Raw genomic sequence first — 14,387 nt, 5'->3', positions numbered from 1 at the left:
AGGCCAGGCTGGATGTGGCTCTGGGCAGCCTGGTCTGGTGGTAGGCAACCCTGCACATAGCAGGGGGGTTGAAACTGGATAATCATTGTGGTCCTTTTCAACCCAGGCCATTCTATGATTCTATGAAAGGCATGAAAAAGCTAGCAGGCCAAGGTAAAACAATAGCATACAAATGACCTCCCCAGCTGGTCTAAGGCAAGCCTTAGCCTGCTCGAGAGTTACCATGCTACCAACCAAGGCTTATAGAAACCCACTTTTTTTGACCTCCTCACAGTTGTTGGTGTCTTGAACTTGACCCTTCTTCATATGTCTGTCTACACTGTTTCCTCCAAGCAAGGTACCACAAAGACATTCCTATTTGCAACAAGGGTTACAGTAGTCTTTCAAGGTAGTATTATTTCAAGTCATTGAAAAACATCCTTGAGAAACTGCCACTTACGCAGGAGATAGCTTTATTTTCCTTTGTTCTAGGCTACTTGGAATGTCCATATAGGAACTGGGGAGCTAGCTCAAGCTGGTATGCTTGAAGATATTAAAATAAAAAACAATAGCTAAAATTAAATTTCTGATAGATTTTTATTATATTCTATGCTTCACTGTTACCACCTTCTTTTCCTAGCTCCTGGCACACATTCTTCTTCTCAGTCATTGATAGCTTAGAGAACATGCCTATTTGCAAGTAGATTTCCAGCTCGTTCAGGTTTTTGAACCATCCACATTCTTATTTCTTCTTATTCAACTGGTGTTCTGGCACCTAGACTTTACTGTCTATGGGCACATAGTCAAGCCCAAAAGGAACAAAAAAAATTGCATTTCTAAAATAATTTGTTTTCCTCTGCAAGCCATGGAGGTCATGGGGACAGATAACTAAGTTCACAACGTTGTCTTTCTGAGACATACCTTCAGATGCATCAAGAAAGGAAACAGCCCTGTAAGACAGCAGTAGTGGGTAATGTACCCCAGGACTATTAGCTGCTGTTGGCTTTCCTAAATGGGTCAGGAAAGCATGCAGAGAACAGCTACTCTGCTGCTACTCTACTACGGCTGTGGGATTAGATAAACAATTAGAGACCAAATGTCTTAACACTCTGCTCTGACAATAGCCTTCTGTAGCCTCTCCCAGCACCGTGGCTATGGGATGGGATGTGGAACATTTGAAAAAGAAACTGTTGCTAACTTCTAAGAAAATTATATATATATATATATATATATGCATATATAGAAAAATGTATATATAAATGCATAAATATATATATATATATATATATATGCATGCATTTAACAAAAAATAAATGCTGTTATGAAGAATGTTATTTGCCGTAGAAAAAAAAACACATAGCCCTACAAATCTAACCTTGGTAAATTTGTCAGCCTGGGTCCCTTCAGTATGCTGAATAATAAAGACAAATCTTGTTCATGTGCTTTCAAGCTGAATAACTTTAAGCATTTCTCTGGATCATCCTTTGGAATTGCTTTTTCTCTATCTAGCCCCATGGGCAGCCTGGGTGTTGGTGTAGGTATTAAAAATCATGTTGCTTATTCAAAATTCTCTGCTTTTAGCAGCTACATCTGCAAGGGTATAGATCTTCTGCACCCCTGCAGGGCATCCAGCAGGTAAAGAAATTCAAAGGGAATAGAAGCACTTTCTGTCTGACTATATAATTTGTGAAGAAACTGCTGATCTGAGGCTGGAACACACTAGGGGTTTCTGGAGTAGAGTTATTTTGTTCATTATTTGTGTATGTAGTTAGAAAAATAAAAATATAAATGGAGAACACACCCCTTCAGAAAGGTAGCTATTTTTCACAGCTATCATATTGTAAGGGTTGGGCAATAATAACTTTAGTAATACAAGCAGGAAGATGGATTGTCTCACCTTGTCTGCACACTGAGGGTAAACACAGGCAGTGATTCAGCATGTTCATAATGGCACAGTTTGCTTTAAAGCATGGAAGTGGTTTGTGGGTTTACTTTAGTGGGAATGCTTCAGGGATCTGACTTCCAGTGTGCATCTCTACGCAAGAGCCACTGCCTAAGGACTCCTGAGAGAGGTGCCCGACTATTCTCAGGGTGAGGTGAATGCTTCTGTAGAACAGAGAGCTACAACTGATCAGCCCCATTGCTTTCAACACTTAATACCTGTAATCTTTAAGGGGACCTAAGGCAGCTAGTTGTAAACTGTTGACGCTAGCCCACATGTAAAAATGCGTATCAGAAAGTGGGGGTATGGAGTTCAATCCATTCCCTTAGTATTTATTGCCAAACATTTTACATAAATCTGCAGCTTTTCCATTTAAAGTCGCTGTAGTACTTTCTTTCACTGAGTACTCCTAGGAATTTACCCTGAAATTAACACTTAAGCAGAACACCTCTGCACTGTGCACATCAATCTGCCCTTTATTCCAACATACAGACTACTGTTGTGCGGTCTGACAATTTCTATGCAAATGACTGTCTCACCACATAGAGCTCCCTGATCAGACACTGCCTTGAGTCCAGTACTGAAGAGCACCCGACACCACAACCCCATCTACTGGTTGTACAACAACCTACGCCATGCAACTCGCTAGAAGAGAGAAATGGCAGGACAGCATTCCGCACTGGGTAACAGAGTGCACCCTCCTACCGTTTCCTGTGATGGTCTGTCTCTGTCCAGGAACTGCAACCTCTCCTTCTCTGGAGGATGTCGATGTCTTTCTTCCTCCAGATCACTGACTCTCCTCTCTGACAGGTGCAGTTTTGCTTTCACTTCTGCCAGCTGAAAGGCAAATAACATACCACGGTGGGCTGACTGTGCATCCTGAAAGGCTCAGCACACCAAAGGTACCTTGGCACCCCTTCAGCTCTCAGTAGCCCAGTGTAAAGGAGTGGGTCTGTTCGGCTGTAAAGTTCCTAGTCACTTACTTCTCCCCCCACCTTCCTGACTCCAAGCTCTGCTGCTCTGTTTGAAGAGTCTGAATGATTCCAGGCAATTGCTTTCATGGTGCTCAATCATTTGACTCTAGCACTGATTTTGCTGCCAAAGCACAGCTACCAAGGGGTTGTTCCTCTGCATGAATTCTTCATTTTAATGCTCTTTTCTCCTTTCTCTTTGCAACATGGAACAGCTCTTCTCTAGCACATATCCTAAGCAATCTAGTCAGAGGCACAAAAATGTGTCATATTAAATGAGGAAGAGTCATTTGAGTTCTTCTCTTCCTTGGGGAAAAACAAAACAAAACAAACAAGCAAACAAAAAAAAAATCAAGGAAGAAATTATCTGGATCTCAGTAAAACTTACTGGAACATATTAGAGAGAAAATTTTCCTGATAAGTACATGAGGTCACTCATCCGATTTCCTTTTCATGGAAGGAAATAAGAGATGAGAAGTGTCAGCTTACAACAAAAACCAAATTGCTTTGTATAAAAAGAAATTGCAAGCCCTCCATTAATAAACCAGAGTGGTCAGTACCACGAGAGGTGGGACAAGAACCAACAGATACGTAGTGATGTGGATCAGTGGCCTGACACATCAGACACCACAAATTATTTCTCAGTTAATTCTGCTCTGATGTGTGCCGTTTTGGAAGATAGGAAGATCTGCGTTGTCACATCCAGCTCGATTCCCTACTGAGAGAGATGGCCTGCTTCTCTGCTCTCTTGTTATTTTATCCCACTGAAGATTGTGCATGCATTATCTTCACTTGTATGTGATGAAGTATTTTTACCTATGTGAGCTAAAGACAAAGTAAATATTATGCTTCCTGCCCCCATTCCTTCAAAGATACACACTATATATGTGCCTGGCTGGTTTCTAAGCATAGACTTGACTAACGAGCAGCAGGTGGCATTCATATTTCAATAGAACTAATCAACATTGTTACCTGTTTCTCATAAAGCTCTTTCATGGTCCTAAATTGAAGGTCCCATTGCTTGTTCACCTCCAGAAGCTGTAATAATCAGAAAGTCACAGTAAATAACTCTTATTTCAACACTGTCAATAAATAAAAGAGACTGGCATTCTGGTCCTCTAGCTATGAGCGTTCACAATCTCCTTGTTACCTGGCCAGTTCATATCAGAGAGAGCAAATGGAAAGTTTGGCAAGCTTTATGGCCCATCTGTCAGTTATTTGCTATTTCAGTTACAGTACATGAATGTTCACGAAGTAACAATCAGAAAACATGCAAATATACAATAAATTATAGGTGAATCATCAGCAAGACTGAACAAACCCCCAAGCTGCAGTTCCTACGTGGCCAAGGACTTTTGTTAGTCTGCTTTAAGTTACATAAACGTATTTGCAATTAGAAGGTCACTGGCTTCAAAAAGTGAATAGAACATGTCTATTAACTGCAATTACTACTGAGTGCAGAGCTTACTTGCCTTTCTCGGTCCAACTAAACTGAAAAAATAGCAAGCATGCAAGACAGGGAAGTCTTGCGGACAACTTTCATGCAAGTATTACGACTGAAATCAGTGTGTGTGCATTTTTATTGAAGAAAGCCAAATAGGTCTCTCAGAAACATTTTGATTTTTAGGATACAGGATCACACTTTGGGATGCTTAGCAAGAAACTGCTCCCAGTTTGCTGCTACCTGTGAATAAGACTCCATTTGCTAGTACTCATAGTGATACTTTGGTCTTCATCATAACGATCATTAAGAAAATCTGCCCTTTATGGCATAAAAATCTCTGCTCTTCTGGATTCACATCTATGTTATAAGAGGTAATAATTTGATTTTGGAGGCAGTTCTCAAAATATCATATTCTATATAAAGATTATAACTGTAAAGGTTAAGGGTAGGTAAGTTCAAGATTACCTCTTGTTTCTGTCTTTCCAGTGAGAGGATATGTCGTTCCTGAGATTTGGCTAATACAGTCTTCTGTTTGCTTGGTAATACATGCTTTGACTAGAGAAAAAAAAAAAAAAGAGTGCTTAAAATGAATGTTTTCAGTATCATCTCTTCAAGTCAATATTATCAAATAAAACTCCCATCCACCCTACTAGGTGCATGTAAAGAATGTGAAACAGTAACATTTTCTTACACTGCATTTGATTTCGGTACCTCAACACTCTCTGGCAGTGGAGTCTGAAGCATATATCTGCTTTAACCCTGCTTAGCCTATGCTTTAAAGTCATTTTGCAAATGGATCCCAAAATAAACAGAATTATGACTATTTGCACCAGCTCAGATGCAGAACACAAAAAAGGCTTTTAATCATCTTACAGATGGTACTACAAACAAATAGTGCAAGCCACAGAAGTTGAGCATAAGTTAAAAGTGAGTGAAAGGAATTCCCTTCATTTACAAGAACAAGAATATTCAGTAATGTTGCACCCGGTAAGCATTTGCAAGCCTGAAGCAACAATCTTTAAAACAATGGATTCAAAACAAGCAACACAGAACATGAATTGGCTATTTGGAGAAATTTGGAAAATCGGCCCAATCTGCAGTTCCTTCAAAAAACCTGTGCCCATGCAGGATAACAGTAGCTACATCCTCATTTCTGTAACGGCAATGCCATATGTTTAATTTTCAAGAAGCTTCTATGGGTTGTTTTGAAGGCAAACATGTCAGATATATATATGTACACATAAGATGATCGGCCTGGAAAAAGCATTCATGTTCATATAAATATACTATGTCAGATCAGGGATATTTTTCTCTCCCTAGTCTGAATTCTAATCAATAAATGAGAAAAACATAGAATAAAAGTGTGAGCACTTTGGAGATTTTATGATTCCTGAAGTAAATTCATTTTCTTCAACTGGAGAATTTAATGCCAACATCGATGAAGAAAATCACAGAATATCTTTGCTGTGTTTCTTCATATGTACAAATCCTGACCGTGTATTTAGCCCATGGCCAGCCCTGTCAAGTTCTAATGCTGAAGCACTTGACTTGAAGAAAACGATTAATCTCTCTTCCTGTTGAAGCTCACCAACACATTCAAATTAAAGTATCTGAAACAATTACATGTCCATCAATTGAGTTATTCACATATTGAATTGTTTTCAACTGTTTTTCAATTCAAATAGCACTTCAGAGGGAGCTGAAACATTCACTTACTTCTAGCGGGTCTGCTGGAGCTTCCATCTCACTCACATCTGCCCACGTGCTTCCAAGATGGCCTTGAGCATTCGTCTCGCTGCGGGTCTTTGAAAGAAGAAGGGCAATGAATGATGATGGAAAATGCACAGAACCGCAGGAGAAACACGAGTGCTGCCTGTGGAAGCAGTGGGGACTGAGGACTAGGTGGTGGAATTTTGATTTTAAGCTTTTCCTCCTTCCTATCTGGGACTTCCCAGAATGGTTCAAGCACACTGCCTATGACTAATGCACCGGGCAAGGCAGCACTGAGTGCTCTGTATGTAAATTGCAATTGACCGGACAGTTTGCCCCTGAGAGGAAGTTACATGTGTAAGAGAAAGAAGGGTACATTTTTCTCAGCAAGTAGGACAGCAGGATTTTCTATCCCTGCTTCCAGATGTAACGAAGCACTTACGTAAATATGGTAAATATTAAGTGACAGTAAGACAATGTGAATTCTCATGATAGCTAAAATTAGTGAATCATAGTTAGAAAGGCTTTGATGTTAACAGCTATGAGGAAGAGGACACCCATACAAAAACCAGGATTTCAGGGGAAGCACCTTAACTGGAAAACTGATTTACTTTCCTTGAAGAAGAGCGGCACAGAGATGCAGAATGTCAGATTTTGTTCTTATCACAAGGACTTGCAGTTTTAGTCAGTGACTCTAAGCATGGTTCTAGCATCAAGGTACTCAAGTCTTAATAGTTTGAACTTATGTCTTAGTTTCCCATTTGGAAAAAGAGACTGACATTACCAAGTTAAACTCACAGGAAAGATCAACAAGGAAAAAATTTCCACAGACTTCACACACAAAGTGAAGAGAAAATATAAAAGCACAACACGTGACTGTTTTCAGTCTCGGAATTCTGACTGGTTATGAATTCAAGAAGGAAAGATGAAAGAAAAATAATTTTCCTTATTGTGGATAGATCCCTGGGTCTGAAGTCTTTTTTCAGTGAGGGCAGAAGTTATTCCATTGCTTGAAAAGCAAATACACAAAGACTGGCTTGTGAAATGTGACACAGAATAACATAATTCTTCAGGAGATCTTTCAATTTGGAAAACAGCATTAGTCAAACTCAAGTAATCCCGTGAAATGGTGGAGTTTGCTAGCCACATTCCAGATTTCTGGTTCATAATGTGTGACTAGGCAAATTCTGTTTTCCGAAATATAAAACTCAATCTGGGAGAGAGCTACTGTTTGAAAATATGTGCACATGAAATATATCCTTCCAACCCTGACATTGTTTTCAAGTCTTCTCTTTTGTGGAGCAGCTGCAAAACTTGTGGGTTATAAAAGGAAGAAGTTAAAAGACGTGTTTTATTTTAGTAAAGATATTTTAGATTCTACACAGAAGCCATTCTACCCATGAAAAAACAAAAACATTTCATCTATATGTATGCCAAAACCAGCCTTAGAGTACATATCCCCTTCCACGTACAGCACTGGTTTAAAAAAAAAAGAAAAATTAGGTGTGATAAATAACACAGTAGCAATTTCCACAATTGTGGTTTTTGAAATTTCTCCTACAATTCATATAATGTAATTGATATATGCCAGTAACTGTGAGGTTATGAAACAAAGTAAATCTCTCCACCACCTAAGCAAAATTAAGTCCAAAGCCAAATTAAGTGAAACAAGAAAGTTATCCTCTGAAAACAGGTTTGTGATAAGGTCAACTTCTAAAATGAATAAATACATCGCACTACATGAGGGAAAGTAGTAATAGTAAAACTGTAAAATCCCCACAGGAAGGTAGGAAGAGGAAGGAAGCATCACACATTTTTAGAATGAGACCCAGAATTGCAATAGCATTGTCAGACATTTATGTCATATCAAAGCTTAGGCTTATAAAGCAAAAGCCTAGGTGATAGCCCTATCATATACATGGGGAAACAGACCAACTGAGCTGTAAAGATCAGCCAGACGGGGTGTCAGATTGGCGAGTGAATAATATCTTCCTTTCACCCACAGTCTGGGGCTGCCACAGTCACTTCTGCAGTATCCATTTTTTGGGTGTCTGTATAATTTTGTGTTCTCACACCCAAGACAGAGGAAAACTGTTTTCTGGACTGAAATTACTGCACATGAGTAGTCAAAAGTTAGATGCTGACTGAGAGAGTAATGTCACTAAACACAAATGACATGAACAGCCACTACCTCTCATCTTCTCACCACGTCCCACCACCTCTTGCTGTGCCTGCCACAGCCACAAACACTATAAACTCATGGAAACAGAACCTGCAAAGTGCCAGGTGAGGTGCTGAGCGGTTCCTGCAGTGTGGACAGAAGAGCAAACTGAGGGCACAGACCTGCTTGTGAATAACAGCTCCCACTTGAAAGATGCTAGGCTCAAATCATTCCAAAGAGAGGGCGAGGCTAAGACTCTGGAGTTCACACGGTTGTTGCTACCACTGATCAGTTCAAAAACAGTTATGTGGAAAGCTGGGTGGACGTTAGCACCCTAAATCCTTAAGTGTTAATACCATAGTGATCTCATTAATGACCACTGAAAGTGAATGATTATCTCTTAGACTGGAGGATTCAAAGCTTTTCGGAGGCTGCCATGTTATATTATAGCACAGGGCTGTGACCTCATGGAGGCTACCAGAAAGCTCATATAATTCTCATTCTTTTAAAGTCCTCTCCGGCCTCAACTAATGAAAATCTGTCCAAAGTTAATATTTTTTTTAATATTAGTTTGTGAGAAATGCAGATTTCAGTTGAACAAGAAACATCTTGATGCGAGCAGAAATTATAGAGATTTTGACTAGTTGCAGCCGGTACATACATATTAAAAATGGTTCCATTTGTACTTGTACCATCTTACTCTTAGCTATCACTTTCCACTGCGGGGATTTCATTCAATATACGACAGAATAGAAATGATATTAAGTTCTCTTGTGTATGTAGCTAGGCAAGCTCAGCATTCTTATGCATAATGCCAGCGCTCCTTCAGGTAGTGCTTTAAGCCAACTGGCCTTTTAAAAGACTTGATAAGAAGTCCAACTCAGGGGCCAAAACCAGCCCAAGGTGCTGTTAAGGGACAATCGTTTTGGTCAGTGGTGCAAGAGGCTTGATGGGAGATGATAGGTAGGTACCTTGGTCCCTCCCTCACAAGTGCTCTTCTGTTCCCATTACCACATAAGAACAATAGTGGAAAGAGAAGTATGTCTGGAATCTGTAAGAGCAGAAGAAAAGCCAGTGAGTAGGGAACAGAAGTCCAGCCCTTCAGAGGTACTGGTCTTCTTCCAAAAAAACCTGGGAGAGGTTGAAGCAAAGTATTTTTCTCTCCTTGAAAACATTTAATGGCACTGGAAAAAAAAAAAAAAAAAAAAAAAAGGAGTGGATGATATTCATTTTCTATTGCTGAGATAAAGCTACTAAATTTGTTTATCAGTCTGCTGCAACACAATGTAAAACAACTTAATTACATGATAGCACTGCAGAAATTTGAGATGCATTCACAAAACAATTGAACGAAAGACTCTTGAGAGCTATGGGAGCTTAGCAGTAAAAAAAACAAAAAACAAAAAACAAAAAACCCAACACATTTTTAACATATTTACAAGCAGCTTGAAACTGTAGAATCAAATAAGCTATTGTCAATCGCCTGGAAAATTCTAGTTCAAGGCCAGACAGTAAATGCAGTCACAAAGCTAAGACAAAAGCAGACTGTTTACAGATTCAAGCAATGTTTTAAATAAGCTGTTCAAATTTGCCAGCCTGCATAATACACCAGAGCAGTTAAAGAGTTGGGGGTGAAATTTGACCTCATGCTACACAGCCACAGGAAGCTCGGAGATGGCAGAAAATGACAGCTGAAGAGGGGGTCTGCGAAGTGTAAACAGATCTACACAAAACACCATGAAGGTAAATTTCGGAGGCTGCTGAAGCAACTGTCACAGTAAGGACTGGAATAGAACTTCAGACATGCACAGGACACCAGGCCACATACACATGGGCAATGGCGTGCAAATCGGCACTCTGTGTAGCATTGAAGTAAAGGGCTTGCAGAGAAAACGAGTCTCTTGGAATAGAGACTAACAAAAAACAGATTTTACTGTGGTGAAATTACTTGTACTTCAGTCACTGACATGCGGAAACTTAATTCACTAAATGTGACATAACAGCAGTGACAAACTGGTCAGCAAGTGCTATAAATCCCTATCTAATGCTTACACAAACCTTAATTTCCCTATTTCTTCTCTTCCTCTGAAGTCTTCGTCATGCCCTTTACTGGCTATGCTTTAAAAACCTCCAGTAAGAAGGCTGCAGGGAATAGCCTGTGAGTGCAGAAGTCCAAATTTAGTAACCTCTTACAGTATTACTACCTCCGACTTCTCCACAAACAGCACAAATCCATGTCCCCATCCAGAGCAGTCAGCATCATGTTACTTCTTACAACCTCCCTACAGTAGGCCACACAGGCCTTTATCTAGCCAGGCTGATTCACATGTTCTAGAGCAAAAACTTGCTCTAGAATAGCATGCTTTTTTCATCTGTTTTTCACCCTTTCCTTCTATTCCCACTCTTTCCAGGAATTCAATCCCTTTGCACATTTCTCACACCTGACCCACGTAAGAAAACAAAATGTCACTATTCCTGCTGCTGGGCTGAGACTGAATACAAATAATCTTTTCCTTGCATTTAAACATAGTTCAAGAAAATGTGGAAAACAGAAATGGTGCATATTTTGCTCGCCAGAAGAGTCAGTGGAGTGCTGTGGCTGAAGAATTGATACAAGAATGGCCATTTTTCTTCTAAAAAGAGCTGGTAGTTTCCCCTCTGCCTATGCGTACAGTAGGAATGCTTTCTTCATGCCCACACATGCCATTCTGTTCCTTGACCCCCCCACTATAACTCCATTAAAATGACAGACCAGAACATGATGAAACATACTAAGAAAGCACAGTAGTGAGCGAACCTCCCCCCTGCAAGGTGTTTGAGTAAGCCTGAAACCTTTTGTAAGGTCAGTGAATCATAATTTAAAATGTTTATGTTCTCCAAATCAGCATGAATTCTTAGTAAGACCTTTGTCTTTCTTTCTCCCTCCCTTCACACTCCTTTTCTTCTCTCCATCAACACCCACATGCTTATCCTTAGCACTTATGAATTTTGTCTGTGCTACAAGCAATGGCAACAGACCACAACTGGCCACCTACTCCTCAAAAACCACTCAGCAGCTCTGATGAATGTGATAGCCAGTGCTCGTCTCGTTTCCCACATTTGGTCACAGCTGTCTTATTTTTAGAGCTAAGGTGAACGGGGAAATGATCTTTAATGGCAACCCATTGGAGTACATTAAGGGAAGAAAGTTTCAGAGGCTTCAGAGCACAGCTGCCAGGGATGGCTGGCAATGAGGTGGAAGCCAGGAGCTCCTGCAGACCAACAGCTGTGAGGAGCAGAAATAATCCTGTCAGCTACCAGGTGTAGAAAAAGCTTCCCAGTAACCAAATGGGATGGGGCAGGATCTGCTGACCCCCCAGAGTCACAGAAAGGGCTGAACTGCTCAGGAGTCCTTTACTAATGGCTATTCTAGAAATAGAATTATTTCTAGGAAATGATGTACGTTCTGTTATTAACAGCCTTAAGGCATCTTCCTCACCCCCATTTTAAAATAAGGATTATTTTATTCTAAGAAGATCCAACATTTCTGATTGTAAAAGCCTATTAGTCATCACTGGGAACCTTGCAATGACATTTAAATAGGAGCCTTGGAGCTCTGGCCAGTGCTGAGTCCTCTTGAAAGCATCAACACCACAAGAAGTTAGAAGTTCTCGTTTTCGGAGAGCGCTGGATCTTTATTCTGGGAAGGGCTTCTGTTACAGTATTACAAAATAGGAGTACAAATTAAGGTAATGAAAGCCTCTCGTCACTTCTGAAAACTCTGTTCACTGCAGTGAAACCAAAAACCATTAAATTGCTCCAGTCAAGTAAAAGTAAACCATTCCCTGACTACAAGAAAATAGTAAAATTATGTCTCTTTTGTTTCCTTCCTACTCTATCAATCAGATATATGATGAGATTTTTTTAAAATTGTACTGCTTCAGAATGGTAGAAGTGACGTTTACTTTGAGATGAACCTCGGCTCAAATTTGGTGGCTTCTGAGAAATCTTCTGTTTGCTTACGTTTGGGTCAAGCTTTTCTTTTGTATTTGAATCACTTCTAAACGTATTCTGACATCTTCTGCTCTGCTTTGAGCAAAATTGTCTAAAAAAATGCTTTATTCAGGAAGCTGCTACTTAGCCAGCAGTGTTTGGCACACTGTCCATTGCAACCCCTTTTCCCCATTCTGGTGCACATAGTGAAAGGGTAAAAATTAAGGAATTTTAGTTGAAGAATAAAGTGGGCTCTTAAACCAGAAGAATCTCTTTCTGTCTCAAGCTGGTCCATGTGCTTCACCAGGAGAAATGCACTAGAAAGGGATTTTCCCTTAAATGAGCACATCAGCCTCAACATTTTGCATTGCTCAGATAGTTGCTCCCTCTAACAGAGTAACACATGTAGATTCATATAAGTTCCCTAATACACATGAAACAAAATTAGAGGAAGATGTGTCTTCAGAGCAAGTAAAACATTGCACTGTTTTAGAATAGAATAAAAGGATCTCCTTTTATCTGCTGTTTTCTGTCGTCAGCAGTGAGGCTAACCACACGGGCACGGCTCCTCAGGTCCCTAAGCTTTTGCAAACTCAGCTCTGAAGAGGAAAATGCCAATTTCAGTATACAATAATTGGTTAATATTTTACACATGTAGCAACCAAGTCATTTTGAGTTTTAAAACAAAGTTACTACAAGTATGGGGAGTCCTTACATTAATCTTCTCACTTTCCACTCAAAAGAATTCAGATGCTTTAGCAGTTTGTTTTCCTGCATTACAATATATTACAATATCATGGAGTCAGTCGATCTCTTTACATTGTCACATAATCTTACATACATAATCTTTACTTTACATTGACACACCTCTGAATTTAATCCGTATTATTCTTCCTTTTCTACTGAATATTTTTATCTGCCCTCGGTAAACACCCCTCATGTATATCTTGCAGTCCTTGGTTGCATAGACTCTTGCTACTCATCATTCTGCAACATGATGTTGCAAAAAAAAAAAAAAAAAGAGGGAATAGAAAAGTAGATGTGAATTAAAAATTGCCAGTTGTTTTCATCAGTATATATGTTATATGTTTGAGGATTTCCCCTCATTCCACCTCATTTTAAGTCTACCACAGCATCTCATTTCACAAACTGTCATTTTCTGCTTGTTTTTAAATACTATTTTGTAACCTTTATAACTGATAGTACAGTAAGTTTGTTAAAATCACTTCTGTCTTTTTCCAAAGCCCAATCCAGCAGGTGGACTCCTACTTTCCAACACTGAGGTTGCTGGAGCCTCATTCACTTGAAGTCAGTAACCAGCCTAGTGAAAATCCCTTTGACAAAGAATAAACAGCCAATGTATTCCTACTGTGGAAATATCATAAACCTTTGTTCTTTCAGCTGCATAAGCAACACAAGCACATCCTCCAAGGGGAAAAAGATCCTATAAATGCAAAAAAGTACAAAAATGCTACACATAAAATGTTGCCACGGTATTCTGAGTGAAGCACTGAAGCACCCCATAGAAGTGGTTGAAGTGAGTGCAGCCATTTTTTGTCTCCCTCACACCCCATAAATCCTTTCCTGCATCTCCTTCTGTCACAGAGAATAACGTGGGAGCTGTGCGTTCCCACAGACCAGTTGTGCTTGCTGTTCAGCCCAGCAGTTCCACAACCTGATGTTAGCCAGTTCAGTACTGACTCTGCTTTACCTTCTTTTTCCAGCCCTACGGCTGGGAATCCCCATTTCTCCATGTAGTTTCTCTCCCTCCGTTTCTAATCCCACTCGCCCAACCCTGCAGCATCTCCTCAGGCTTAGCCCTGGTGCATGCCCTGAGGTCGTGAGTCATTTTGGAAATGGCGGTTCACATGTGAAAAGAGCTGCGTGTAATTCTGTATTTCGTAGAAGAGTCATCCCTCCTTCACCTCCTCGTGCATTTCCTGTATCATGCTGAGAGGCACTGCCTTCAGAGATCTCTTATTCCTCCTGGCACAGCCACACCGGTGGGTAAGCATGCCATCCCTCCCGGCAGAGCACTGGCATTCATACCTTCAGCACTGCTCTCCTCTACTCCTCTCTCTCCTTCCTTTCCCACTCAGCAGAAAACAGGGATTTCCTTTTCTTCTCCTCCCGTGTGGTAAAAGCAGCTTGCTGTTCAAGGGGAGGGGAAGGAAACCTAGGACATGTTTGCCATGTTTGTTAACTGCT

At 40.2% G+C, this 14,387-nt stretch overlaps 1 protein-coding gene across 19 annotated transcripts in view; it reads right to left on the bottom strand.

Annotated features, from left to right (window-relative positions):
* TNIP3 (TNFAIP3 interacting protein 3) overlaps positions 1–14,387 on the bottom strand; it is a 78,717-nt gene that overhangs the window by 22,468 nt on the left and 41,862 nt on the right. For all 19 annotated transcript variants that reach the window (XR_005859316.2, XR_005859315.2, XM_046940406.1 and 16 more), the window contains exons 4-7: positions 6,053–6,139; positions 4,802–4,891; positions 3,865–3,930; positions 2,627–2,758 (exon numbers count right to left, since the gene is read on the bottom strand). Coding sequence is in view for 17 of the 19 variants with exons in the window: in XM_046940406.1 (XP_046796362.1) it covers positions 2,627–2,758; positions 3,865–3,930; positions 4,802–4,891; positions 6,053–6,139 (375 nt within the window). In the remaining 2 variants the exon portion in view is untranslated. The remainder of the gene's footprint in view (positions 1–2,626; positions 2,759–3,864; positions 3,931–4,801; positions 4,892–6,052; positions 6,140–14,387) is intronic.

Source organism: Gallus gallus, chromosome 4, assembly GCF_016699485.2.
Source record: "Gallus gallus isolate bGalGal1 chromosome 4, bGalGal1.mat.broiler.GRCg7b, whole genome shotgun sequence".
Classification (NCBI taxonomy): Eukaryota; Metazoa; Chordata; class Aves; order Galliformes; family Phasianidae; genus Gallus; species Gallus gallus.
This window is presented reverse-complemented; position numbering and strand designations above follow the sequence as displayed.